At 45.4% G+C, this 23869-nt stretch overlaps 2 protein-coding genes and 1 long non-coding RNA gene across 9 annotated transcripts; 2 read left to right on the forward strand and 1 right to left on the reverse strand.

The window, feature by feature from the left end:
* The first annotated feature begins 4102 nt into the window (after positions 1–4102).
* LOC107322497 (delta-1 crystallin) lies at positions 4103–11149 on the forward strand. Its single transcript, XM_015880583.3, has 17 exons — positions 4103–4137; positions 4244–4306; positions 5011–5205; positions 6135–6218; positions 6536–6592; positions 6859–6956; positions 7298–7375; positions 7684–7761; positions 7902–7954; positions 8270–8332; positions 8545–8659; positions 9028–9112; positions 9288–9347; positions 9506–9589; positions 9856–9936; positions 10308–10414; positions 10908–11149. The coding sequence occupies exons 2-17, from the start codon at positions 4295–4297 to the stop codon at positions 11056–11058; spliced, it is 1401 nt and encodes a 466-aa protein (XP_015736069.2). The 5' UTR covers positions 4103–4137; positions 4244–4294; the 3' UTR covers positions 11059–11149.
* Positions 4568–23573, reverse strand: LOC116654250 (uncharacterized). 6 transcript variants are annotated; one of them, XR_014936559.1, is made up of 7 exons: positions 23442–23573; positions 21339–21406; positions 21145–21263; positions 18684–18926; positions 17941–18066; positions 15661–15735; positions 4568–4688 (listed from the first exon to the last, which is right to left on the reverse strand). It is a non-coding gene; the product is annotated as an uncharacterized LOC116654250 (long non-coding RNA). The 6 variants fall into 6 exon arrangements; XR_014936555.1 differs by having other exon boundaries at positions 4568–4691; XR_014936556.1 differs by lacking the exon at positions 23442–23573 and adding an exon at positions 22117–22254 and having other exon boundaries at positions 4568–4691.
* LOC107322502 (argininosuccinate lyase) lies at positions 14785–23143 on the forward strand. Of its 2 annotated transcripts, XM_085522280.1 has the most exons (17): positions 14785–14839; positions 14932–14980; positions 16711–16905; positions 17632–17715; positions 18033–18089; positions 18627–18724; positions 19068–19145; positions 19288–19365; positions 19800–19852; positions 20280–20342; positions 20555–20669; positions 21173–21257; positions 21353–21412; positions 21677–21760; positions 22000–22080; positions 22298–22404; positions 22901–23143. In XM_085522280.1, exons 2-17 carry the CDS (start codon positions 14969–14971, stop codon positions 23049–23051), a joined length of 1401 nt encoding a protein of 466 aa, XP_085378406.1. In that variant the 5' UTR covers positions 14785–14839; positions 14932–14968; the 3' UTR covers positions 23052–23143. The 2 variants fall into 2 exon arrangements, with proteins under 2 accessions (XP_085378406.1, XP_085378407.1); XM_085522281.1 differs by lacking the exon at positions 14932–14980.
* Positions 23574–23869: the final 296 nt, after the last annotated feature.

The following is a 23869-nucleotide window of genomic DNA, read 5'->3' on the forward strand; positions in this document are numbered from 1 at the left end:
TTCAATTTGCTCTGCAAATAGGTTTTTGACACTTGCAAACTGCAATAAAAGACCTCTCAGGTATTCACAAACCTTAAAATAGACTCACCCACCAGATGACACAGAGGATGAGAATATACCATCAACTCACACAGAATATCCCGAGTTGGAAGGGACCCACAAGGATCACCAGGTACAGTTCCCAGCTCAGTGCAGCACCACTCAAAAACAACAGGATATTTGTTTGTTGAAAGGCAGATTTCACATGCAGAACAATAACTACTGCAGGCAGCAAACTTAGTATGAAGAATGCTATTTGGAGTGGAAAATAGCAGTGCTGTAGCCCTTCAAATCAATATCAGGTGTTTGCAAACAGAAAAGTAGAGCCTTATTACTGTATAGATGTGTAGTCCTGCTATGGTCTGATTTTTGTGTGATCCCGTGTGGAAACAGGAGTTGGACCTGATGGTCTTTATGTGTCCCTTCCAACTCGGGATGTTCTCTGACTCTATGAGTCTCATACAGCTGCTTGTTCATGGCAGGGCTGTGAGAGCAATAGAGGGAAGAGGATGGGTTGGACATCTTGTACCCACCAGCTCCTGTTATGGCAGGAGCACAAGATCCACTACCTCATATTCTCTCCAGAGTCAAGCCAGGAACAAATCTACTCTCAATGTGAGTCTTTGCTTCTCCTTGAGGTGTTGGAAAAGCTGCTGTCTGACCCAGTGGACAGGCTGCAATGGATGCTGGTCTTTTTCCTGTCGGGATTAACTAACCTTGCAAGTTGGCCAAACCAACACAACAAATGCTCTGCAACTTCTTCACCATGTTCCTAACCTTGTCCATGAAACTGCCTGTACACCAGCTCCCATCTAGACTAAAAGGAAGAAGAATTAAAAAGCTTTCACTTGCGAATGTTATTTCTAGACCTTACCAAATTTCTTTTGTCCTACAAGTTTACAAATCCTTACATGCCTTTCCTCACCCTCTGTAGATACGGGTTCAAGATCTTCAGTATATTAATTGTATTTCTCCTTTGTTATATTTCTCCTCCAACACCAATTTATCATCTTTATGTTCAGTGTTACTCCAATTTGTTCCACAATGGCAGTGCCCAGTCCCAGCAGCTAGAAAGGATGAATATAATACAAATGCTTCTCTCAAAGGCCCTCAACCTTTTTCTTACCAAAAGAAATAGTCTTCCTAAATTCTTCCTAGCAGACACATGCAGCCTGTTAGGGTTGAAGTACATAAATGATCAGCTACGGGTCCACTGACATCATGTGAAGGGAACCTCTAAGAGAGAGGAATAACCATTACACACAACTTTGCAGGAGAGATGGAATGATTAGCTCAGTGAACTCTGTTTTTAATTGCTGCACATTAGATGTTAGACAGTTATGCTACACCATCCATAGGGAATGCAGACATAGGTTTTTCTAAATGTGCTTAGCATGTCAACATTTTAAGCATTGGCTTGTGATTGTTACCACTAAGGCTTGGTAGAGAGGGGCCTCGGTATTAACTATTGAAAGCAGGGGGCCTAGCAATTGCTATTGAAAGCAGATCTGCGGGGTATTTGTATTCTTTGTCATGAAAGATGTTTACTGTATTCAGCATTTCGCTGATCACCCTATAGTGTCTTTTTTTTTCTTTTACATTCAAAATTCATTAAACAAGGTGGTTGTGTTTTGTTTTGTTTTTTAACAAAAAAATGTCAGCACTGCTTCACACCAGTCTAGCTGACGGTGCGTTTGACCAGCACGTTCAGCCCACAGCGCTTTTTTCCCCCCTTTTTCTAAACCAAAATGACACTAAAAAAGAATGTTTTTAAAGAATATATATTGTATCTGTTTGTTTCCCCAGCCTTGGTTATGAAAACTATGAATAGAGGATTTCTTTACACCACTAAAGCGCTTTCAGAGCTGCACTCCGCAAGTATTGCGCTCTTCCAGCAAAAGCAAAATAAACAGTGTAAATAGGAAGGATGTGAATGTGACTGCAAAAGCAAGTACAAATAAAATCCAAATCTTAGAGGACATTAAAATATATTCAATTCATCCTCTCCATGCCGCAAAATGGGAGATTCACTCTTACTACTTCATTGTATGTCAGCTGGGAAGATAATAATGATGAGGATACATTCCAGTGTTTGTTAGAATAGACCTATTCTGCAATGCTATTTCACTACTTTTCCCTCAAAAACAACCTCCCCAGCCCCAAGCATCGTTAAGTCATCTGTTTGTTCAATCACATTAAGGATTTCTGATTGGCTTTACAGCTTCACTTCCATTTCTACTACAACTGTATTCTATGTTGCCCGCTGTACAGAAGAGATCGGTATGAAGTGTTTCATCTAAAAACAGGAAAAGAGAGAATTAATAACCTCCTCCATACAAACTGGGGCAGCGTTCTGTACACAAACTAATCTCTGTGAAGTTGCTCAGTGCACAGTGATAACACTGACAGATCCCATGTGGAATTTTACATGTCCTTGCCATGTATAATTCCAGGCATAGATTAATAAAAGTGGGATCACCTGATAGCAAATACAGAAGGCTTCTTGATCACAAAACTAGATTTGTGGTCAAGGCACAGATTGTGAAAGCACCAGAAATTCAGCTAAGTCGTTCCTGTTGATTAATACCCGGCTGCATGTGGATTGCAGATTTTTGTCCCACAGCATCCATTAGAACAACTTATTTCAAGGCCAAAACCTGCAATACATCACCACAAATATTTGACATGAAGACAATGTGTTACTGATCTCTCATTTCACTTGGGCACTTGGGATCTCTACTTTTCCCCTTTTTCCTTCTGGGCACATCCTGCTGGATATCTTCAGGCAGAAAGACATGTAATTCTCACTCAGGCTGTGTGTTAACCTACAATGATATAACAAACATGAGATAGAGATTCTCTCTGTACTGGATACACTCGGGTTGTAAACTGAATGCTCATGATTCTCCCAAAACAACAGCAATTTCCTATCAAAGCCAGGAGTAAGGACAAGGACACTGGTAAAGGGCGAAAGAGACAAGAAAAGTAGTAAAAAATGATGGATTTCAAAGCAAGAAGGATGTGATCACAAAGCAATTCAGCAGTTTCCAAGTGTAGATGCCCTGGAGTAAATGGAAAAAGGAGACAAGTTGAAGAACTGAGGGAACAGAAGAAAAAAGACCAGACAGTCAGCTAAAGGGAAAGAAGAAATGGGGACAAGAAAATGAGAATATGTTTCCTGAGCTTTGCCAAAGGTCTGTGCAATGCAGATGGAAGCATACTACACTGTAGCAACACACAGTAAGGGAAACCAGCAAGTGCTTTTTCAGAGCAGAAATGCATTGCGTCTAAAGAGAAACTGGAGCTGGGGAGCAGCCTTGTGAACAGATGTTCCCAACGCTCCCATTTTTTAAACCAATTCTTTAAAACCATAATATTCAGAGTCTGATGGTAGTTAAGACATGGGCTATTTGCCACGGCCACAGACCTAGTGACCGCTGTGGCACTGCACTAAACTCACATCCCACAGCCTCAGTCTCATGCTTACAGGAGCTTCTCAAGATTGACCCAATGCAATTGGTGACAGCAGAAACCCTGAAAGCTGAAGTGGGGTGGGGTGAAAAGGCTCATCTGCACAGGAACAGGAGACAAAATAGCTCCCAGATGTTTCATTCTCATGTGTTGGTGGCAGTGTGGATGGAGTGTTGATGATCCACCCAACATCCCAAGTACATTCATACCAATGTAGAGGGGGATGCCAGAGTAAAAAGACTCCTTCAGCACAACGATACTCCCTGACAAGGAGATGACCTGCCATTGAAACCACACAGCAGACAATCTCCCATTACAGGTGCTCTTACACCAATATCTTTACAAACAAGCAACATGAGGGCATCTTTACCAGCACTCTTCTTCACAGCTACCCTACCCACTGGGAAACCTCTCCCTGACCTTTTCCTGATTGAGCAGTGGCCAAACACAGGACAAGGGGTGGGCAGCATGAGGGGGGCCAGGGAGGGGAAGAGCTGGGCTGGACAAAGGGACACCCCGCCCCAATGGGGCGTGACGAGCTTCCAGCCCAGGCTCCGAGGCACGTAAAAGCCGGGCAGTGAGACCGGAGAGCACAGAGCGACCAGCCAGGGCTGAGCTGTGGACACGGTGAGCAGGGCTGTGCGGGCAGCTGGGGAGGCTCTGTGCTGCTGTGGGGCTGGGGCAGAGCTGAGCCAAACAGAGCTGAACTGAGCCTCACCTCGCTGTTCCGCAGGTTGCACCAGGCGCCAGGATTGCTGCAAACACGAGCAAAACGTCGTCCGAAATGGCAACCGAGGTGAGGCCAAACTTTGCTTTTCCTATGGGGTGCTCTTGGGGTGCTCTGATAGATGACTGATAGCTCCACGGAGCATCCAGATGCATTTGATAGGGAGCTTCAGGGTGATTCTCTCTGCCAGATTTTTTTTCCTGAAATTTTAAATGGAAAGGGAACAGCAAATTTATTTATATACTTATATACTGCGATAATTTCTCCTTTACTACTTATATACTGCCATATACTAAGATATATTCCAATACCTCTTCTCCATCCAAGCACTTACCTCCCAGCACTGGCCTTCAGCACCCCATCCATTCACTGCAGAGGGCTGTGCTCCCAGCGAGGCTGCAAAACCTTGCTTTCACAACTCGATTCCTCCCTTGCAACTCCTGTTGACAAACTGCTTTAAAGAGAAAAGTTAAAGAGACTTGAGCACTTCGTACCTACAGGTTTCCTCCTCTCCATCGGCTGCCTGGAAAGGGCCCCCGGAGCCTCCCGCTGTCCATGGTACCAGCAACCCCGCAGCTCAGCGCTGCTATAATTTCTAAGTGTTTGAGGATTTGGGATAGAAATATATATATATTAGAAAAAGGGTATATAAAACATATAAATAAGGGATATATAAAACATTCCCACAGTTTTACTTGAACGTGGCACTGAGAGATTTTTAGGAGAATATATCAGTAATGCATTTGAATGTCCTTTAACTTCATTACTCTCAGGGGGATAAACTATTGGGAGGAAGATTTGTTGGAAGTACAGATCCCATCCTGGAGATTCTCAGCTCTTCTATATCCACTGAGCAGAGACTGACTGAAGTTGATATCCAGGCAAGCATGGCTTATGCCAAAGCCTTGGAGAAGGCTAGCATCCTAACTAAAACCGAGCTGGAGAAGATCCTGAGTGGCCTGGAAAAGGTATTTATTTCTTTCATAAACTGCCCTGCATGCTCAGAACAATTCCCACAAGAGTACTTTGATGAATAGCTTATCCGATAGCATCTGTTGTCACCTCCCTGGGTCCATGCTCTAAAGACAATCTTTCTGTATCCCCACATCCTATTTCTTAGTACTAGGCATGTGGAAAAGTGCATTCCTGTAAGGAAATGCTGTCTGAAACCAGGAAGAATTGCAGAAGCCTGTGTGTATTGCATTTGATACTCTAGCAGATGTTCTGGACAGGAGATAAATGCTTAGAATCCATCTAGCTGCAGCAAAAATCCCTACTGAGCACAGCAAGAATGCTGCTTATGGAAACCTGGTGCCTCATTGAGGTGTGCTCAGCACAACCTGCCTGCCCATCCTCTTCAGACTGAACATGCCTGAGGAATTGTTTCAGTATGAATTAGGAGTATTATTTTTCCAATGGCACTTGGGATCCCTTTGAGTCCATCTGCCTGACTTAGTAGAAGGCAATGCACGGTATTGTATAGGGGTGAAGAAGAGTCAGCCACTAAGCACGTTTTCTGAAATATTCATTGTTGTTGCTCACCTACCATGGATAATGGGCAGCCTATACAATGTTTGTATAGGAAAATCTTTATGGACAATGCTAAAGCAATGACTGCCACTTCAGCTCACTTTCTCACTGTGATGCTTAAGTCCTGCCATAGCCAGGAGTGCAGGATCAGCAAGGATCAAAAGATGAATCTCCACCAAGTGCAATACAGAATATAGAGATAGAGCAAGCAGCCAGCCTTGGCCTGAAAGAACAGGAATGCAGGAGCTCCTGTGAGAATGCTTTCATTTCCATTTGGATGGCAGAACTTGGTTTCCTGGGGATAACTTACAGCCCCTCACTCAGGGAATCAGTATGAGCTGACTTGTGTTTCTGTTGATATTTATAGATCTCTGAGGAATCATCTAAGGGAGTCCTTGTAATGACCCAAAGTGATGAGGATATCCAGACTGCCATTGAACGCAGACTGAAGGTTTGGGTTCTTTAGCCTCTTATTTCTCTCCCCCTCTAATTAGTGCTGCCTGACATTGAGCACATGTACCTCTGTCCCCAGCATGGTGAAATTCCTCAACATCTTGCTATACTGACATACTAGGTTTACAGCCAACAGTGTCCAGGACCTCTTTTGTGTGGAAGAGAGGCTGTAAAAGTCTAGAACACAAACTTCCCCTTCCCCAGAAGAGAACCCTAAACCTGAACCCCCCCTTGCTGAGTGGGAGAATGTCTGCTCTTGCAGTAATCTCTTGCTCAGAACAGAGGCACTGACAGAAGTTATTCTCTTGTCCTCAGGAGCTGATTGGGGATATAGCTGGAAAGCTGCAGACTGGAAGAAGCAGGAATGAACAGGTATATATGGAACTATTTGTTTTTCCCATTGTGCTCCTCCCCTCCTCATTTCAGGAAACCTCTGAGCAGAGCTGCCTTTTTCTCCCATCGTATAGAAGAAGATATAGTGACATTATAATATTAACATGACTAAGGACAAATCTGATAAATGGAAGATTCATATTCCCAACATATAGAACAAGGAAGGGGCTATTTTACAGTGACAGTGTCAGGCTACCATCTACGTCACATACTTTTTTTTTCTGACTGTGGCCAATCTTGTCCAGGTTGTGACTGACCTGAAGCTGCTCCTGAAGAGTTCCATCTCTGTCATCTCCACTCACCTGCTGCAGCTCATCAAGACCCTGGTGGAACGCGCTGCCATGTAAGTCCTTTAACAAGTCCATAGTCACAGCCTTCTTGGGACAGGAGACTTCTAGACTTGCTCTTTAACTGACAACAATCACGGCAACAGCAAGGTCTCCTGCAGAGGAAGTTACAGTCAGGCACTGTGTGATAGCACAGGGAATAGCCCCTCTTTCTTCACAGCCCACATCAGAGAGACATTCCTTTTTCCTCATTGTATCCTTGGGATACAGGGAGAGGAAGGCAAAGATGAAGTGCCACACAACAAGATATTCTCCTCATGACCTTGCAGAAAACCTGAGAGTGTACCTGCCTCTGCTCTCTATACTGACAGCTGTCTTTCTCTCCTTTCACACACAGAGAAATTGATGTTATCATGCCTGGCTACACCCACCTGCAGAAAGCTCTGCCCATCAGATGGAGCCAGTTCCTGCTCAGGTAACCACCTTTCACACTGGGCTTTAGGAAGGGAACCCTTCTCCATTCCTGGAGCCCTGCACAGATGGAGCATAAAAGTGCCTCATTCAGTGATGGGGCAACTGGGGGAGACACAACAGAACTAACCCTGAAAGCTGCCACAGGAAAGCTCCATGTCCATTGCCTCTTGGCTCTCACCAGCCAGAGATGCAAACACTGAGTGCACTGTGGAGGCCAACTCTCAGGATGCCCCATCTTTGGATAGAATTTCCTCTCAGCTCATGCAAGGTTTCTTGGCTTCATCTGCTTTCTCTCATGTCCCCTCCTAGCCACGCTGTTGCACTGACCCGTGATTCTGAGCGCCTGAGTGAGGTGAAGAAGAGGATCACTGTCTTGCCTCTGGGAAGGTAATGTCTGCTTTCTGTGTAATCCCTGGGCATCACTTTGCTAATGTCTTGAAGGATATCTTCTCTGCTTAATAAAGGTCAATTCTGATTGGAGTTTGCAAGATAATATATGTGACTTCTGTTTCCTTCTTCCCTTGCAGTGGAATTCTGGCTGGCAACCCACTGGAAATTGATAGAGAGCTTCTGCGTAGCGGTAAATGTCTACTGTTGAGTAGCATGGGTCTACTTGATGTATATGGGAGGGAGGGAAGAAAAAGCACATGGCTTCCCAAGGCATTATCATGAACTGTAACCCTGTACCAAGTGTCAAGGATTCATATGTTTTTTATAATCCAAAAAGACAGGCTATGTCTGTGAGGTGGTAGCTCCCATGCTGCATAACACTACAGCATGTGTGTGCTGTTGGGATTACTCAAGGACTCAGTCACCTGTACGCTGGGGTAGTCTGCTAACTTCAAGCCTTGGTCATGCTAAACCTGACCTTATTTATCTGTCAATTTCCTTTCAGAACTGGACATGACTTCCATCACCCTGAACAGCATAGATGCCATCAGTGAGAGAGACTTTGTGGGTAGGTACAACTCTATCACTCTTCCCTCCCACATGCTAGAAGCAGACATTGAACACCTTCCCAGTTAACCTCATTTAACAAGGGACCTGAAATCCCAACTGAGAAGTAACCAAACAGAAAATCTTTGTACATGTCTAAGCTCCAGTCAGGGCTCCCTGGTTTGTCAAACACAAACCCTCTTTTCACCTCCTGATATTCTGCCTTTTCTGCAGTGGAATTAATCTCTGTTGCCACCCTGCTGATGATCCACCTTAGCAAGCTGGCTGAAGATCTCATCATCTTCAGCACCACTGAATTTGGCTTTGTGACCCTCTCTGATGCCTACAGGTAGGTGTTTGGTCACCGATAGCCCATCCCCAAGACTCTCCTTATCCCTGATTTCCGATTCTGGCGACTCAATCACATCTCCATTCACTGGTCACTCCTCCCCAGCTACAGCTGGCAGAAATATGCTGTAAGAGAACAGGCACAGAGAACTTCCTTCTCTGCTGGGAATTCCTGCCAAAGCCCTTCCCAGAACAGCCTGGGTTTCAATACTAACAGACTTCCTCTCTATCAATCTCAGTGCAGCACAGCCACTGCCCTGCCTCTCTGAGGGCACAGCAAAAACAAGTCCTTCCTGCTCATGCCTTCTGTGGGACAGGGCCCAGACTGGGGTTTTGCTCACCATTCCACTTCCAATTCCTTTCTTCCAGCACTGGCAGCAGCCTGTTGCCTCAGAAGAAAAACCCTGATAGCCTGGAACTGATCCGCAGCAAAGCTGGTCGTGTGTTTGGACGGGTGAGCCTATTAAAAAAAGAAGAGGGGCAGGGAAACTGCTCATACTGGGGCTGAAGAAGCTCCTTCATGCTTCTGTGTAACAATTAAAATGATGCCAGGTTTAGTCTGTGAATCTCTGCTGGGGCAATGTGTTTCTCTTCCTGTAATTAACTGTTATACCTGTTTCTCTCTGCAGTTGGCTGCTATTCTCATGGTTCTCAAAGGAATTCCAAGCACCTTCAGCAAGGATCTGCAGGTAAAGCAGATATTAGCTTCCACTCCTGTTCTTTGAAATACACAGTTGTCTCATGCTCTGCAGGAGTCTCTTGCACAAGTACAGCTTGTGTGCAAGATGATAAAACTGGGGCTGCATCAGGTCATCTAACAGCAATTTTCATCTATGCTCTCACTCAGGAGGACAAGGAAGCTGTCCTTGATGTTGTGGACACTCTGACTGCTGTGCTCCAGGTTGCCACTGGAGTGATTTCTACCCTCCAGGTGAGGCTTCAGCTTCTCATTACTGAATGAGGTTGGAGGACACAGTTTAAATGTAGTACAGATACAAGATCTAGTCTGGTCCTAACATGATGACTTGTTCACTCCTACTGCTTGTTAGGGCTCCCACTACAAGCAGCTCAGATACATTTGGGCAGAAAGTCCTTGGAGAGCCTGGTCCCTCCTTGATGAAGTCCATTATTTGGTCCCCGGTGTGTCCCCAACAAGCAGCAGATGATAACATCTCACTCTGTCTCTCCTCTCTGCAGATCAACAAGGAGAACATGGAGAAGGCTCTGACCCCTGAGTTGCTGACTACTGATCTGGCTCTCTACTTGGTTCGTAAAGGAGTAAGTATCAGAGGAAGGCCTGGAGCTCTGACTTCTTTGGATGCAGAATACTGCTCAATGAGGGCCTGAGATGAGGCCTTCTGTTCTGTCCCCAGGTGATGGTCAGTGTGGGTCAACAAACACGAAAGCTGGAAAAACATTCTTTACATGTATCCCAAGTAGTGGAACTGCTGCCAGGTGGACTTGATAGTAATTTACAGGTGGAATTTTCCGTCCTAATGCCTCCCTTCTTCACACCCCAGAAAACAAGGATTCGGATTTCAGTCTCTAATTAAAAACAAACCAACCAAAATGAGAGCACATCTATTCTTGCCCAAGACTGCACTTCACTCGCCTGGTTACTTGATTGTGCTCTTTGCTTCTTGTTGTAGATGCCGATCAGACAAGCCCAAACTGCTTCTGGGAAGGCCGTCCACCTTGCTGAGACTAAAGGCATCACCATCAATAATCTCACCCTGGAGGACCTGAAGAGCATCAGGTTTGTATCACATTACCATAGATCCGCTCAAAAGACAGGTGTCAGCCTGGCTTCCTCATGATCCCTTTCTGTGTATACCCTGGGCTTGATGGCACTGCAAAATTCTTCCTGGTCCGTATACTATTGCTGCTACTGCCAAGCTTGTACCAACTGAAGTTTGGTGAGGAAGACAACAGTGCTGCCTTTTGACTTGAGCAGGGTATGGGCCACAGGTACTAGAAGGGTATGGAGAAATTCATGCCTTGACCTGGAGGCACCAGCACTGTAGAAGAGTTTGGCTTCAGACTTCCTCCCTCTGCTCTTGCAGCTTTGTCTTTGTAGTGTCATTAACTGCTCCTGTCCGGCACTAGAAGTGCAGAAGCAGAGCTTCATGAGGCTTTTCCCCTTGGAAAAAGGATCAGCCTCCACTCCTTTATCTTCCCCACAGGCAGCATAAAGCCATCAAGCAGTTCCCATTGCTCCCCACTGATACCTCTTCTCTTTGCTTCCCTAGCCCCCTGTTTGCCAGCGATGTCTCCCAGGTCTTCAGCATTGTCAACAGTGTGGAGCAGTACACTGTCGTGGGTGGTACTGCCAAGAGCAGCGTGACTGCCCAGATCGAGCAGCTGAGGGAGCTGCTGAAGAAGCAGAAGGAGCAAGCTTAGAGTGTGGGGACATATCCCGTGGCTGCAGCGTTGTGCTTATCACACTAATCCAGAGTTAATAAACACTGTGGTGTATTGTAGTTCACTGAAACTCCTGTGTTGCGTATTGCTTTCGAGGGACAAAATTGAGCTGGGATTTCTCAGCCCTTCTGAGGCTGGTCACTGGTGTGAATGAATTCTCTCCTTCCTGGCAAAAGAACTCTTACCGGGCAGCAGGAGGGCAGTGGAACATACTTAGTCTTAAGCAGAATGTGGTCAGCAGGTCAACCCACAGCTCCTCCTCATTCATCATTAAACCACCTTCAGCTCTGGTTTGCTCCAAAGAACAGGAGTTGCATGTTTTCAGGAAAGCTCTTCTTTCTGTGTGACACAGGCCAAGCCAGCTGGGGGCAGAGGACTTGAAAACAAGCTGGCATTGCTGGCTGACTCTCAGTAATTATCTACTAACTTCCCTTCTGTCCTTGCAAATATAAAAGCAGGACACAGACAAGAAAAAGCATTACATGAGGAATGCAAGTGCAGCACCCTGGTGTCTTTTTTTACAGGCAAAAAAACTGACTCAATAAGCACTTGTAACATTCCCCTGCATTAGTGTTCTGCAGTGATTTCTGCACAAAATGTCTGTCCCTTGAATGAAAGGCAGAATAAAAACAGTTTCTATAGGGAAGACAGGGCAAATTTCATTAAACACTAACTTGGTACTGACAGTACAATAGTTCTAGTTGTCATGGACAATTTCTCTTCCGTCAAAACATTTTAAAGCTGGTAGTTTGCTCAGCACCCTGCTCTCCATGCTGATACAGCAACACGTTATTGACTCAGAGTACTGCAAGGCTCTACAACACACGTAGGTAATGGCAGGAGCACAAGCATTGCCTCACTGTGTTTTGGTTAAGGGCTGTAGCACAGACATTACAAAGTACCATAAACTAAATCTCCTGCCATTAATGATGTATCCCAGAAGACACAAGTGCTTTCAATCTACTTTTACAGCATTTAAATATATCGAAAGCATAAATACAAAATACATAGAAACACCACCAACATAAAATCCCCTTTCTTCAATGCTTCCTATCACCCTCAGTCTCTGTATGGGAAACTGGTAATCACAGCCTGATCTTCTGATTAATCAGCTGAGGCAAGTGTTGGGTCAGCTGTGGGAGCACAGGTGAGGGTAATTGACTCCACTTCTTCTAAACTTCATTTAAGGACTGACCACCACTAAGGCAGCACCTCTTGGAGACTGCCTCAGTGTTTTCCAACCAGACAGAAGGCTTCTATACTGGCATGTTTTTTCCTATAGATAACCTTTTGGATACTTATCACAATCCTTCTTGTATTATTACCATCTTCGCATTATTTTCACCTTACAGTCTCTCCTTACTCTTAGCCTTTAACGTGACCTATTCTACAGCCACGTTAAGAACACCACGTTTAAATACTGCTCCAAAAATCGCCTTTGTGTTTGCTCTGTTGCTTTGTAATCCAAAACAGAAACAGAGCGTGTGTCTCAGTCTCTAGATAGGTCAGCTGTGGAAGGGAAACCACTTCTGCTTACTTAACTGAGAGGAAAAGTTGTAATAGAGGGAGAGGTGACACCAATACTCAACACTAACAGCCAAAGCAAAAGATCTCTCTCAATTTCTTTCTCATATTTCTTTTCTTCTCTCCCATAATCTTTCTCAATTCACACCACTCCCCTCTTTTTCCTTGTTTGTATCTCCTAGCCCTGCTCAATACCAGCCAAACAGATTTCCTCTTGCTCCTAGCAGTAAATGCCCAGCATTACTTCTTATAGCTGTACCGAATGACATTGGGCCTTGCCAAACTGAAAGCAAAACAAGAGCTTTTAGCAGATTATCACATCTCAGTCTCCTACACAGACAAGTAGTTCATAGTCATTGCTACTTCCTACCCATCCACTGTTTTCTTATAATTATGGGATAACATTGACTGGAATGAAACCCTGAAGGTCTCTGAAGTCCACAGACGTTACAGGAGACTGACCCAGAACATCTTCACACTTTCACTATCACTTTACTATGACACACTGTGATTTGAGTGCTTAAAGTCCTGTCTGTCATCTTAAGGAATTCTGCACAAACAGAAGGATCAGTGTCTTGGGCAGTACTTGGGAGGGTCTGGGGCTTAAATCTCTGCTCCATCACAGACAACAGGAAGGCGTTTAAGCCAAGAATTCAAAAACTATCTTTTTAGATAGACATTCTGATATGTAGCCTTTTCATGAACTACTGAAAGTCTCAGCAGATGGTTCTGTAACTCTGGTCTGACATCCAACCAGATAAAAAGACGGGCTCTTAAACATTACACAAAGTAAAGAGATATTCACTTAGTCTCCTCAAGGAAAATATCTCTAGCCTGCTTTCATGCTCCAAAAAAGTCCCACTGAATATTTTGTCTCCTAATCACATTGCTATGCATGGCCATTCTGCCCTCTAGTTCTCAATTAGAAAAACAGAGCCACTGTCACAAGAGTAGTGAGATGAATTCGTATGACAGCAACGTCCCCTGCAGGCACCAGGGATGAATTTGAGACAGCAATACCCAAGTGTGCCCATGTAGCCTTCACCAGCAGTAACATGAACTACCTTCATTGTGATTCCTCCATCGTTTCTATGCCTCATGTTACAGAGAGATGCATGTACAGAGAAGTGGAAAAAATTACTCAGAGGCCTAGAAGTAGAGCAGAAATTGGAGCATTCACTGTTATATTTAACCATGTAGCTAAATACAGGTAATATTTAGAAACCAAAGTTTTCATTCATACAAACATAGGGTGCTTAATGATGTAAGAACTCAAATTATAAAGTAGACACAGGGAAACTCAGGAAATGCCATAGAGATCCCATCTTCCCTTCTCTAGCCCTGTGGGTATAAAAAGAAGCCTCTCAGGGAGAGGTACCAGGAGCAGCTGGGTGCTCTCTAACCCCTCCTGACTTCAGTGTGTTGAGCATCCTCCTCCAGCCTTTGTGGACTTTGGGCAACTTCTCTGCACTGTCTTAAGAGTAGAGGTACATCCTTTGTGTGTGTTATGCGTGTTCCATATAAGCAATATTGAGCCTGTATCACAAACACTAGGATGTAAAGCCTTTCCCTGTGTATAATCCATTCTGAATGCAAATGTGACGCTTACTGTTTTGACAGCTTCCCAACAACCTCCAGTCAAAACCCAGAATAATGACAAAGACACTCAAGAAAGATCAACAAGGCAAGGGCAGCATCAAGCATGGAGGGCTTCAGAAGAAGAGGGAAACTCCAGACAGAATGTGAGCCTTGTTCTGGGCTAATACTGAAGGCAGCGCTCTGCAAACCCAGCGACAAAATATATCTGCTCATTCAGGACGGGTAGTCAGAGCCTGATGCTAAACTGTGTCATTGCCAGAGTCCTCTCTGCTACAGAAAATAACATACCCTAATCATGCAACCCCACTGGGCCCCAAAGTCCTGTGACAACAGGGATGGCGAAAGGCAAGAAAAACCCCAAAGGGGACAAGAAAACTGGGAAGCACTTCCTGTATTCCCTCAAATACTTCTGGTGTTGTACAGATAGAAAAAATATGTGGTAGCAGCACATTTCCAAAGGCCAAACAGAAACAAGCCAGTTCTGCGGGATGCTACAAGGGAGGGGGAAGTGGAATGGGGCCGGTCACAGGGACACCCCGCCCTGCCGGGGCGGGACGAGCTGCCAGCAAGATTCCAAGGAGTGTAAAAGCAAGAAGGACCGGGGGAGCAGCACGGAGTGAACAGCCGGGCTGAGCTGGTGAGTGGGGCTGAGGGGCTCAGTGGGGTCGTACTGATGGGCTGAGGTGCCAGGGAAGGGACAAAGCTGAGCTGTTCTATTCTGTTCCACAGGTTGCACTGGGAGCACAGTGCACACGAGTAAACTGAAATGGCATCTGAGGTGAGGGCAAATTTTGCTTTTTCTACCCCTGCTCTGGCAAATGCAAGCTCAACTTTGTTACAATCCAAGTCCCTGCAGCCAGCTATTTCCCTCAGATTCCTGCCTTTAACCCGGAGAGACTAATTTAACGCACTGCTGCACTTCACTCAGGCCAGCTTGTGCTCAGGCAGATACTTTACAAAAGCTTGTGTAACTACTTCTGTATACAAAAGCTTCATTTTCAGTTTCTGTGCCTAGTGACTAATTGTTTTAGCAACTCCTGCCTTCAGAATGGCTACTACAGCCCTGGCTTTTTCAGCTGCTGGTTATAGACAAGTGTCCATCAGCTGTCAGACTGTGCAAGCCTGACCATAGTTCTGTTGCTATCTAAAGTTAATCCTTCTGTTTTGTTTTCCTGATTGCAAATGTATCTGTTGCAGTTTCTGCTGAAAAACCACCTCTTACTTTTGTGGAGCCCCATAGCACTGAAGATATGCCTAAAACAGAGCAGTTCCTCATTCAAGCACTTAGCATCTGGTACTGGCTTTTAATTGCACATACCTATGTCATAGTTCCATGGGCTCTGGATCCACTGAGGACCTGTAACTTTTCCTTTCAGATTCTGATTTTCCTCTCTGCTTCCCTTCAGCTGGATGACAAAGCTGCTGTAAAGATGTGAAAAAACTAAGTGCAACACTTACCTCTGTAGGCTTTCTCTTGCTGGCCTCTCAGACACGCTGTTTCAGCAGGGATTGGCAGAGATGTGGAGACAGTCACTGGGGAAAAAGGTTTCCAGGGTTACTCAACAGTACTTTGTCTGACTGATAAAACCCCAGCACAGATTAGTTTGCAAATGTCTTGGCCAACTTTTTGCTGTCCATGGTAGTTAGAACGTACAGCGTGAGAAAAGACTGACAGGGTTACTTAAAAAAAAATCACACAGATTAGTGATTATTTTGCAATTCTCAGTGGCAAATAAATTTAGGCCCTTCCTTTAAGTGTTTTCCAATTTATTCTTTGTGCCTGCTGGTACTGGAGAAATGCTTTGTAATCTTGGATTAGTTGTAAGCCTTATGCACAAGTAACATTCCCAGCTATTTCCACTCAAATTTGCCAGAGCTATGGCTTCAAGGGGCATCATACCCAGGTAAGCAATGATCTGACCAAGTGTCACATATGGCTCTTAATTCATTCATTCAGTTGCTAAATCACTGATGCAAAAGGTTTACACGTGTAGCATCACGATGCATGGCAGCAATTACGTACCTGTCTTTGGTCACATAGTGAAGTAATTAGGTAGATGACTTGTTCAAAGCTGTGAGATTAGAAAACCAGTCTGGCTTGGGTAGAAAAACAAGTTTTCTTCTTACATATTTTAAAATCTTCTTTGTGTTTTGACTTATTTTTCTGGACATTCCTGATGCTGAAAGGTACTTGGAGTTCTAGAGTCTGCACCTAAGCTGATTTGATACTAATTTTTTGGTAAAGCCTGGAAGCACATCCTGGACTCTGGAGGTGCCTGAACAGTAACTTCAGTCACTTGTTATGTGGCTGATGCTGGCCCATAACTACTTGTCAAGCAAAGAAAAATCTGCCTCTATTAGACAACAATGACAAAAAAGGACCGCACTGAAAGGACACACCTCAGCTTGGCCTCTACACAGGATAAAGTTCTCAGTGAAAATTACAACGAATTACAACTATAAATGAAGTTATTAGGCCTCTTTGATTTTCCTCTTCCTCTCTCTCAGGGAGATAAACTTTGGGGGGGAAGATTCAGCGGAAGCACAGATCCCATCATGGAGATGCTCAACTCTTCTATTGCCTATGATCAGAGACTGTCTCAAGTTGATATCCAGGGGAGCATGGCTTATGCCAAAGCCTTGGAGAAGGCTGGTATCCTAACTAAAACAGAGATGGAGAAGATCCTGAGTGGCCTGGAAAAGGTATTTATTTCTTTCATAAACTGTCATGCATACTCAGGCCTATATATAATCCCTAGAATAGCTCCTTATCTGGAAACATCCCTGAGTTGCACTAAAAAGCATCTTTCTCTCTCCTCATGTCCTATTACTTAGTTCTAATTACGTGTGAAAGTGGCTTCCCAAAAGGGATGCCCGCCCATCCTCTTCAGACTGGACATCCCTGAGGAATTGTTTCAGTATGAATTAGGAGTATTATTTTTCCAATGGCACTTGGGATCCCTTTGTGCCTGGCTGCCTGACTTAGTAGAAGGCAATGCACAGTATTGTATAGGGGTGAAGAAGAGCCAGCCACTAAGCACTTTTTCTGAAATATTCATTGTTGTTGCTCACCTACCATGGATAATGGGCAGCCTATACAATGTTTGTATAGGAAAATCTTTATGGACAATGCTAAAGCAATGACTGCCACTTCAGCTCACTTTCTCACTGTGATGCTTAAGTCCTGCCATAGCCAGGACTGCAGGATCAGCGAGGATCAAACGATGAATCTCCACCAAGTGCAATACAGAATATAGGGATAGAGCGAGCAGCCAGCCTTGGCCTGAAAGAACAGGAATGCAGGAGCTCCTGTGAGAATGCTTTCATTTCTGTTTGGATGGCAGAACTTGGTATTTCCTGGGGATAACTTACACCCCTTCACTCAGGGAATCAGTATGAGCTGACTTGTGTTTCTGTTGACATTTATAGATCTCTGAGGAATGGTCTAAGGGAGTCTTTGTGGTAAAACAAAGCGATGAGGATATTCACACTGCCAACGAACGCAGACTGAAGGTTTGGGTCCTTTAACCTGTTGTTCTTCTCCCTCTCTGTGTCGAGCTGCCTGACATTGAGCACATGAGCCTCTGTCCCCAGCACAATGAAATTCCTCAACACCCCATGATACTGACGTGCCAGGTGTACAGCCAACAGTGTCCAATACCCCTTTGTGGAAGAGATACTGTACAAGCCTAGAAACCAAACTTGCCCTCCCCCAGAAGAGAACCCATAGCTACTTACTGGATCCTAGAGCTAGGAGGAGGTCTGCTCTTGCAGTAACTCTTTTGCTTGCAATACAGAGACACTGACAGAAGTTATTCTCTTGTCCTCAGGAGTTGATTGGGGATATAGCTGGAAAGCTGCACACTGGAAGAAGCAGGAATGATCAGGTAGGTATAGAACTACTTTTCTTTCTCCCCCTGTATTACTTTCACACCTCAGGTTCTTATCAAGCTTCTTTCTGTCCTCCCTTGCATGCAATGATGCTCTCCAGCATGTGCTCCCTATGGCTTTAAGCTAGTGATGCTGCAGTGATTCATAAGCACAGGGGAGTGGTTTCTGCAGATTAATGGTATAACTTCTGCTGACATCCCTTGGAAAGCCCACAGAATCCATTACTTTACTGACTGGATGCCATGCATCTTTTGGGATCAGCCTTTTGCTAATGACAAACTTTGGGGAATATTATAGGGGATATTCCATCCCAAGCTGCCTACACCTGAGAAGTCCACTGAAAAATATGAGCTTTGGAAAGCAATATACAGCAACTTTCATGAATCAGAGACGTGGGGCATAGCTGGTAAAATGTCCCTTCATATCACACAGAATGAAGAGCTGGTAGCCCTGCCTTGCCTTTCAGCTGAACTGTATTTGGTCACTAAGCATGTCACATTCTCCTTTATCTCACTGTGGCCAATCTTGTCCAGGTTGTGACTGACCTGAAGCTGCTCCTGAAGAGTTCCATCTCTGTCATCTCCACTCACCTGCTGCAGCTCATCAAGACCCTGGTGGAGCGCGCTGCCATGTGAGTCCTTTAACACGTCCATAGTCACAGCCTTCTTGGGACAGGAGACTTCTAGACTCGCTCTTTAACTGACAACAATCACGGCAACAACAACATCTTCTGCTGCAGAAGTTACAGTCAGGCACTGTGTGATAGCACAGGGAATAACCCCACGTTCTTCACAGCCCACATCAGAGAGACATTCCTCCTTCCTCATTGTATCCTGGGCATACAGGGAGAGGAAGGCAAAGATGAAGTGCCACACAACACAAAATATTCTCCTCATGACCCAGCAGAAAACCTGAGAGTGTACCTGCCTCTGCTCTCTATACTGACAGCTGTCTTTCTTTCCTTTCACACACAGAGAAATTGATGTTATCATGCCTGGCTACACCCACCTGCAGAAAGCTCTGCCCATCAGATGGAGCCAGTTCCTGCTCAGGTAACCACCTTTCACACTGGGCCCTAGGAAGGGAACCTTTCTCCATTCCTGGAGCCCTGCACAGATGGAGCATAAAAGTGCATCATTCTGTGATGGGGCAACTGGAGGAGACACATCTGCTTTCTCTCACGTCCCCTCCTAGCCACGCTGTTGCACTGATCCGTGATTCTGAGCGCCTGGGTGATGTGAAGAAGAGGATGAATGTCTTGCCTCTGGGAAGGTAATGTCTGCTTTCTGTGTAATCCCTGGGCATCACTTTGCTCTATTAAATGACCAAGAGGCAGACCATTACATCCTCTGAACCACCAGTGCTTGTGTGCTACGTGCACTGCAGAGTTTCTAAATCTCAAGCCTTGCTTCGTGCACCAAAGAAAGGTGCTGTGATTGACATACCGACCAAAGAGACACTCTTCTCCCTCCTCTTTGAAGTCAAGAACTACAAGGCTTTCATCATGTCAATCTTTTTCTTTGGAAGAGAACTTCTGGTTTAGTCTAGAGTTCAGTTTGCTGAGGCTCAGACCATGTTTCAGGGAGCAGTTTGACACCAGATTCTATTGAAGAGAGAAAGAGGTGTCATCCCTCATTGCTAGAGATCAGTTTTTGTTGGATTCTGCAAGATATCATGTGTGACTTCTGTTTCTTTTTCCCTGGCAGCGGAGCTTTGGCTGGCAACCCACTGGAAATTGACAGAGAGCTTCTGTGTAGTGGTAAATGTCTCCCTGATTGAGTAGCACAGGTCTGATTATAATATCTGGGAATTAGAGAAACACTGAGACAATGTCGTAATGCTATTTTCAGATACACTGTAGCACCTTAACATAGAGAGGGAGGGTAATAAATACAAAAATAGAATATTATCTGATGACCAGGAGCACAAGGCGCAAGCAGCTCCCAAGGAATTAGTAAGCAATAAGACTTTTTAGCAAATTAAGAAAGCATGTGTCTGTATGGTATAATAGTAGATATAATTGAACCACTTCTGTTACACACTGGCCACCTGGGACAAATAATTCCTCAACACAGCTTATTTGTCCTCCTTGGACTACTAAAGGGCTCACAGACACCTGCTGGGACAAGCTGCAGACTTCAAGTCAGTCTAAACATGACATCTTTCATCCACCACTTCCCTTACAGAGCTGGACTTTGCATCCATCAGCCTGAACAGCATGGATGCCATCAGTGAGAGAGACTTCGTGGGTAAGTACAACTCCACCATTCCTCCCTCCCCACGTTAGAAGCAGACATTAGACACCTTCCCAGTTAACCTCATTTAACAAGGGACCTGAAATCCCACAATGGGAACTAAACAAACAGAAAATCTTTGCACACATTTAAGCTCCAGTCAGGACTTCCTTGTTTGTCAAACACAAACCTTCCTTTCACCTCCTGCTATTGTGCCCTTTCTGCAGTGGAATTACTCTCTGTTGCCACCCTGCTGATGATCCACCTTAGCAAGCTGGCTGAAGATCTCATCATCTTCAGCACCACTGAATTTGGCTTTGTGACCCTCTCTGATGCCTATAGGTAGGTGTCTGGTCATCGAGCAAACAGCCTTTTCCCCTCAGTCTCTCCTCCATTATCCCTTCCTAAGAGAATGAGGAAGTGGGTGTCCCCGCTGCACAAGACTGACACATAAATCAACACTCCAGAGGATGAAAAGCCTGAGAGAAAGGCAGCCTGAGGGTGAAAATTCCCCATTAAGGATCAGTGATTCTAATTCTGGTGACTCAATCACATCTCCATTCACTGGTCACTCCTCCCCAGCTACTGCTGGCAGAAATATGCTCTAAGAGAACAGGCACAGAGAACTTCCTTCTCTGCTGGGAATTCCTGCCAAAGCCCTTCCCAGCACAGCCTGGGTTTCAATACTAACAGACTTCCTCTCTATCAATCTCAGTGCAGCACAGCCACTGCCCTGCCTCTCTGAGGGCACAGCAAAAACAAGTCCTTCCTGCTCATGCCTTCTGTGGAACAAGGCCCAGACTGGGGTTTTGCTCACCATTCCACTTCCAATTCCTTTCTTCCAGCACTGGCAGCAGCCTGTTGCCTCAGAAGAAAAACCCTGATAGCCTGGAACTGATCCGTAGCAAAGCTGGTCGTGTGTTTGGACGGGTGAGCCTGTTAAAGAAAGAAAAGGGGCAGGGAAACTGCTGAAGAAGCTTCATCTGTGTAAAAATTAACCAATCGCCATACCTGTTTCTCTGCAGTTAGCTGCTATTCTCATGGTTTTGAAAGGACTTCCAAGCACCTACAACAAGGATCTGCAGGTAAAACAGAGATTAGTTTTCACTCCAGATCTCCGAAGAGACATAGTTGTCTCATGCTCTATAGAAGCCTCTTAGGACTATATTTCCCTGCATGCATGTGTAAGATGATAAAAGATGGAGCTGTGATACTGCATGCTGTAAATCACACCCAGTCCAAGATTCTATGATGACATTCCTGCTCTGCTGGCCAGGCTGCTCATGCTGGTGGGCTTTTTCACTGCATCAATTAATCTAACAGCAATTTCCATCCACACTCTCACTCAGGAAGACAAGGAAGCTGTCTTTGATGTTGTGGACACTCTGACTGCTGTGCTCCAGGTTGCCACTGGAGTGATTTCTACGCTCCAGGTAAGGCTTCAGCCTCTCATTACTGAATGTGGTTGGAGGACATCTTCAGTGTGTAACAGCTCTAGTCTGGCCCAAATATGATGACTTGCTCACTCCTACTGCTTGTTAGGGCTCCCACCTCAGGCATCTCAGATACACCTGGGCATAAAGCCCTTGGAGAACCTGGTCCTTCCTTGATGAAGTCCATGCTTTGGTCCCCAATGAGCAGCAGATGATAACACCTCACTTTGCCTCTGCAGATCAATAAGGAGAACATGGAGAAGGCTCTGACCCCTGAGTTGCTGTCTACTGATCTGGCTCTTTACTTGGTTCGTAAAGGAGTAAGTATCAGAGGAAGGCCTGGAGCTCTGACTTACTAAGATGTGGAGTACTGCTCAGTGAGGCCTTCTGTTCTGTTCCCAGGTGATGGTCATTGTGGGTCAACAGCTGCAGGTTTAGACTTCATTGTTATAAGGAAAAATAAACCAATCAAAATGGGAGAATATCCATTCTTGACTTCAGCATAGACTGGACCATCATCTCTCCTTCTCACTGCAGATGCCATTCAGACAAGCTCACGCTGCTTCTGGGAAGGCCGTCCACCTTGCTGAGACTAAAGGCATTGCTATCAATAAACTCACTCTGGAAGACCTGAAGAGCATCAGGTTTGTATCACTGTTACTTTACCATAAACCCCCTCCAAAGGCAGGTGTCAGCCTGGCTTAGTACAGGCTTCTTATTGTGCCCTTACATGAACTATCCAGTCCTAACTGCACCCCAAAATTGCTATGGCATAAATGTAATTGCTGCTGCTAAGCCTGTATCAGTAGAAGGGGCACAACATCACAACTACTGAATTTAGGCAGGGTGTGGGCCACAGGTACTAGAAGGGTATGGAGAAATTCATGCCTTGACCTGGAGGCACCAGCACTGTAGAGGAGTTTGGTTTCAGACTACCTCCCTCTGCTCTTGCAGCTTTGTCTTTGTAGTGTCATTAACTGCTCCTGTCAGGCACTAGAAGTGCAGAAGCAGAGCTTCATGAGGCTTTTCCCCTTGGAAAAAGGATCAGCTTCCACTCCTTTATCCTCTCCACTGGCAGAATAAAGCCATCAAGCAGTTCCCATTGCTCCCCACTGATACCTCTTCTCTTTGCTTCCTTAGCCCCCTGTTTGCCAGCGATGTCTCCCAGGTCTTCAACACTGTCAGCAGTGTGGAGCAGTACACTGCTATGGGTGGTACTGCCAAGAGCAGCGTGACTGCCCAGATCGAGCAGCTGAGGGAGCTGCTGAAGAAGCAGAAGGAGCAAGCTTAGAGTGTGGGGACATATCCTGTGGCTGCAGCATTGTATTTACCACACTAATCCAGAGCTAATAAACACTGTGGTGTATTGTAGTTCACTGAAAATCCCGTCTTCTGTGTTGCCTTTAGGAGACGAGATTGAGCTGGGATTCCTCAGCTCTTCTGAGGCTTGAGGAATCCAGTTCACTGGTGTGATAGAACTGGAGCTCTCTTTCCAGGCAGGAGAGCTTTTATGGGCAGCACACTCTAGAGGCTGCTCAGTATCTGCACCCCAAAATTGTCCTGTGAAACTAAAATCCATCAGATGGCATTTCCTTCCTCCCAGGCCTCTGTGATAACACTTTCCATCCTATTTTATTTCCATTTAAGCTCCGAGGGACACTTCTTGAATACTAAACATTACCACGGTTCGTAGGTCATCCCAAACGTGACTTCCTAGCACACCAAGCACCTTCCTCGTGGCTGAGCTGCCGTCAGGTGATGTGGGGCTCTTTGCCACACCTGATGCTCACCAAAATCTGCTGGGCCACCTGCTTCTACAGCTGTTTATGGGAGAAAAAGGAAGAAACAAAACAGGAAAAAAAAGCAACAATTAAATGAATGAATAAGTGAATAAAGAAAGGAATAAAACGCAGCGGTTCCCATCCTCATCCTCATCCTCATCCTCATCCTCATCCTCCCACCTCCCACCTCCCACCTCCCACCTCCCACCTCCCACCTCCCACCTCCCACCTCCCACCTCCCACCTCCCACCTCCCACCTCCCACCCCCCACCTCCCACCCCCGCACGGCAGCACCTCCCCATCCCTCCCGGCGCTATATAGCAGCAGT

Source organism: Coturnix japonica, chromosome 22 (genome assembly GCF_054131305.1).
Source record: "Coturnix japonica strain WE chromosome 22, WE-NBRP24, whole genome shotgun sequence".
NCBI classification, from domain to species: Eukaryota; Metazoa; Chordata; class Aves; order Galliformes; family Phasianidae; genus Coturnix; species Coturnix japonica.